General features: G+C 33.2%; 1 protein-coding gene across 1 annotated transcript; it reads left to right on the top strand.

Annotated features, from left to right (window-relative positions):
• Positions 1-1,741: 1,741 nt before the first annotated feature.
• LOC110031458 (sphinganine C4-monooxygenase 1-like) lies at positions 1,742-2,891 on the top strand. Its single transcript, XM_020734661.1, has 2 exons — positions 1,742-2,093; positions 2,184-2,891. The coding sequence occupies exons 1-2, from the start codon at positions 1,869-1,871 to the stop codon at positions 2,727-2,729; spliced, it is 771 nt and encodes a 256-aa protein (XP_020590320.1). The 5' UTR covers positions 1,742-1,868; the 3' UTR covers positions 2,730-2,891.
• Positions 2,892-5,001: the final 2,110 nt, after the last annotated feature.

Below are 5,001 nucleotides of genomic sequence, written 5' to 3'. Positions count from 1 at the left end.
CTCGTGTTCGACTCGTTTATATTTCGAGCTCAAAAAGTGTGTTCATGTTCGGCTCGTTTGCTTAGCGAGCAGAACACGAGTTGTTCACGAACAAAGAGTTGATTTGATAACCCTAATCATGTAGCCATAAGATGTTAAATGTTGGGGCAAGATTTAAAAATTAATGTTTATATTAAAAAATCATTTGAATCTAATTTAATAATGTTTATTCTGACGCTTATTCTATTTTCTTAATTAATACTTTTAATTAATTATAAATTTTTGTAGCCTTGTAGTTAATTAATTTTTTTTTTAAATACTACTCATCAATAAAGGATGAGTGATATTTCGAGCCAAAACGAGTCGAACACGAACGAACAAATCTTTGTTCGTGTTCGACTTATTTATATATCGAGCACAAAAAAGTGCTCATGTTCGGCTCGTTAACTTACCGCTAAGTTAACTTTGCGAACGAGCCGAAAACGAGCTGTTCGCGAATAACAAGCCGTTTTTACAGCCCTAGCTCCATTAGCTCAGTAGGGTGTCAATTCAGGTCAGCGGATGGGGTTTGAGTCCGCCCCAAAAATGACCCAACTTGGATAGGGTCAACCCGAACTAACTCGAATAATAAACATGCCAAAAACTAAGGTCCGAACCCTACTCAAGCTTGAACCGTTAACCCAAACCCGCCCCAAACTTTCGTGCTTATTCAGGTCATATTTGAGTTTTAAAGTTCAACCCAAACATGACTCGAATAATAAACGAATCGAATTTTTTTACTTGAACTTGGTTAAAAAAATATTTGGGTCTACCCTAACCAAGATTTTTTGAATCAAGTTCGAGTCGTGTTGGTATGTCGGGTCAATTTTTGACAGCCTTAATTAGCCTTATTTATCTGACATCATACATTTTCTTCTTTAATAACTTCTTCAAAAACAACATGGTTGATATCATACACATTCACCAAAATAAAGAGAACTCAAATGTGACCCATAATATGTATCTCATGTATGTTTTAATGTACCATTCGCTGCATATACATCATACTTTTGCTAATTACTTTAAAATGACTTTTATTTAGCATTTAATATTTAAAAAAAAAATGAATTATATACTTAAATTTATGAGATAATGATAATATTTTTGAGAAATTATTTAAATGAACTCCTAAATTAAAATATAATTATTACTAAAATTATAAATTTTAAGGGGGCATAATTTTTTTTGTATAACTTGATATTACATAGTCATTTATATTCTAAGGGGCATTTAATTTTAGGGAGGCCAAAACTTTTAGTATATATTGCATAATTATTAAAAATTAATTTTGCTCATAATAATTATAATTAATAGCAAAATTTTAAGAAAATAAAATTCCAACTAACCATCATATAAAAATACATCTACTTCCCTCATTCCTTCCTAATCTACTCTGATAGGGACTAAGTGCAGAGAAAACAAGAGTGGACTAAAAACCATGCATTTACTCTTCATTTTTACATTATCTGTTCGATCGCTCTCAGATTCCCCTCATCGCCCCACTTTAAAGACCATTTCTCTCATCCCCCCAACTCCTATAAAAAGAACAGAAACCACCATAACTTCATCACACACAACTAGCAACAAGCTAATTAAGACATTAAGAAATCAAAAAAAGCAACAATGGGTCCATACTTTTAATTCCAATGTTTCAAATTCATGCTAATCATGAAATATTAGGCATGGAGTCTGCATCTGTTGTACAATGAACAATACACAACATGTTTGTACAAGAAGTCCGCATGCATGCAGACTTCACACGTAATATTCTCTTTATGCTGACACAGTTCATGCTTCTTTGATTCGTGCGAGCAGAAACGGTGACCGATTCTTCCAGCAATCTTGCTCCCATGAAGGCTTTCCTTGTGTCGGATGAGTTGTTGGGCACCTTTGTGCCAATTGCTGTATATTGGATATACTCAGGCTTTTATGTATTGGTTGCAGACTTGCAGGAGTACAGGCTTCACACCAAGGCTGAAGAAGACAAAAAGAATGTTGTTTCAAAGATGGCCGTTGTGAAGGGCGTCCTTATTCAGCAAGCCTTCCAAATAGCCGTCTCCCTCCTACTCTTCACTGTATGCATATGTATATATGACAACCTCTAAATTAATTATTCATGCACTTTCTTCATTATGTTAATCAATTTTGCTTTATGTTGTATGTAGCTCATGAGAAGTGATAGTAAGGCTATGCTTCATCAGCCTTCCCTTCATGTTATCATTCTTCAATTCATGGTGGCCATGGTGGTGATGGACACGTGGCAATACTTCATGCACCGGCTCATGCACGTCAATAAATTCTTGTACAAACACATACACTCGACGCACCATGCCCTCGTTGTCCCCTACCCTTATGGAGCTATCTACAACCACTTACTTGAAGGGATCATTATCGATATCATTGGGGGAGTTCTATCCTTCCTCGTTGCTGGGATGACACCTCGTACTGCTATATTCTTTTTCTCGTTTGCGGTCATCAAAGGTGTGGACGACCATAGTGGTATGTGGCTTCCTGGAAACTTGCTGCATGTTTTCTTCAACAATAATAGTGCTTATCATGACATTCACCATCAGCTCTATGGCACAAAGTATAATTTTTCTCAGCCTTTCTTTGTCACTTGGGATAAGATTCTTGGGACTCATATGCCCTACACGCTTGAGAAGAGAATGGAAGGAGGATTTGAGGCCCGTCCGATCAAGAAGATTAATTGAATATTGTCTTGAGAATTGTTTGGTAGCATGTCTTACATGCTTGTTATTACAAGTTATTGTGAGATAAAAGTATGTGTATGTATGTTTGTGTGTGTAGCTAATTAAATAATATAGGTATCCATCCACCTTTACAATTATATAAAATTATGTGTGATGGGATTGAGTGCCGAAGTTTTTATTCGAATATATTATCTATGTTTTTAATTTTCTCTTATGATCAATTCTCTCTCTCTCTCTTTTTCCCTCTCCTTCTCTCTCTATCAATTTTTTGGTGTAAATTGGGCGAAAAATTTATGTCAGGATGATGGATCTGTGGTTGACAGCGTGAATATCGTATCACACCGCCAAATGCACGATGTAGTGCAATCTAGTCCATCATATGCACATCCAATAAACAAGAGGTAAAACTTTCTTATAAATTAGGGTCAAACTCTAGTTAAATAAAGTAAAAAAAAATTATAGATAAATATGTTAGATAATTCAAGCGAGGAAAGGTGACAAATAAAATGCTCGACCCAATAAACTTGCCACAACGACAAACAAAAAAAAATCACGTTTGACATCCAAACACAAAATTACGTCCGGGCGATAATAGTATTTTGCCAAATGGCCGGACCCGTTTATCCCAAAAATAAGCAGAAAATATGCAGAATCAAAGCTACGCACACCAAGAAAAAATCCGCTTTTTTTCATCTTATTTTTTAGGATGGGTTGGTTCGACCACATGACGAAATATTATCGACATCCATAATATTTTTCCCGCAACGATAGCATGAAACGATATGCTTTGACAAAGTCAAAAGAAACGCCTAAAAACACAGAACTCACCACAGGATATTATAACCAACATATTTCAACAAACATTTTGATACTTAATAATTTTAAACCGGTGAGCTTAATTAGATACATAGTTCATGAATTACATGAACACATAATTTCTTCCATGGAATATCTTAAAAGAAGAAAAAGAAGATCCATAGTTCATGAATTACAACAACTTCGACTTATTATTGTTATATGTTGTGTCCGGATAAAAATACAATAAAAAAGTAATAACAATGTCTAATGAAAAAGCAAGAAAAAATAACAATTTCATAGAAAAACTACATGAAATTAACATAAACATAAGTACTTTATGTAATCAAAAGTATCAAACGAAAAATTACTGTTGAAATACCTATTCTAGGAGAAAATATTACGTGTGGATGACAGTATGGATCACACTATGCAGCCAAACGCTCAGCGTGGTGCCATCCAGCCATCGTCCTAAAATATTATTAATATTATTTGCAAGACGTAATATTTGCTTTCATTCATGGTGCCATCCAGCCATCGTCCTAAAATATTATTTGCAAGACGTAATATTTGCTTTCATTCTTGAGATAGTCGCCTACTAACAATGATAGAGGAAAGCAAAAAAAAAAAAAAAAAATTATAATGAAATGTTAGATAATTAAAATCCAGCTAAGAACTCCTATTTCTTAAAGCATAATTGATGAAGTTCTGAACTGTGCAACATAAACAATAAGAAGGCATGATTCTATAATAGAAGTATAATAAGTGTTCTCAAATTAATTGAATACATTATTATTTATTGCATAAATGAATAGTATTACATATTCTTATATGGTTTTCAGTATGGTGATTCTGATCATAATCATGGTGTTTTGATAAAATGTCAATAATGTTTGTTTATTCTAAAATATCTATATGTAACCATATTAAATATAAGGAAGATTCACATACATACCACTCAATTCCTATGTATTTGCATGTCTAACACCTAAAATTTAATTTTTACATGCATGACACATTCCTATGCATAAGAAGGTGCATTTCACCTTTTTTTTTAACTTAAGTGATGACATTTTTATGTGATATGAAAATTTTTTGGGTGTATTAATGTAAAAATTAAATTTTAGGTGTTAGATATGTAAATACATCAGAATTGGTTGGTTAGTATGTAAACTACATTTCTAAAGGCGACACATCACTTATATATATATATATATATATATCTATATATCGACATAATCAATTTTATTAACATAACTGACCTTGGGGAGGTTAAATACCAACCCTTATTAAATTGATAATTTTTGATTGAGTCATTATTTTGTAGGCTCATAAATTAACTCAAGGAGCTCACACTACATGAATACATGCAAATAGCATTTGGATTAGTTTCTGAAATTTTTCGATCTAATTTTTTGCATATGAGTTCCATTGAATATTATTATTGGTAGAATGTACGCCGGAAATGTCCAGGACA

This window comes from Phalaenopsis equestris, unplaced genomic scaffold (assembly GCF_001263595.1).
Source record: "Phalaenopsis equestris unplaced genomic scaffold, ASM126359v1 Scaffold000820, whole genome shotgun sequence".
Lineage (NCBI taxonomy): Eukaryota > Viridiplantae > Streptophyta > Magnoliopsida > Asparagales > Orchidaceae > Phalaenopsis > Phalaenopsis equestris.
Note: the sequence above shows the minus strand (reverse complement) of the source record. Positions and strands in the feature narration are given on the sequence as shown.

What these genes read in the sequence shown, in the direction of transcription:
- LOC110031458 (XM_020734661.1), top strand. Translation starts at nt 1,869, where the DNA reads ATGAAGGCTTTCCTTGTGTCGGATGAGTTGTTGGGCACCTTTGTGCCA. An exon ending in TCTCCCTCCTACTCTTCACT is followed by an intron (nt 2,094 to 2,183) that starts GTATGCATATGT and finishes TGTTGTATGTAG; the next exon opens with CTCATGAGAAGTGATAGTAA.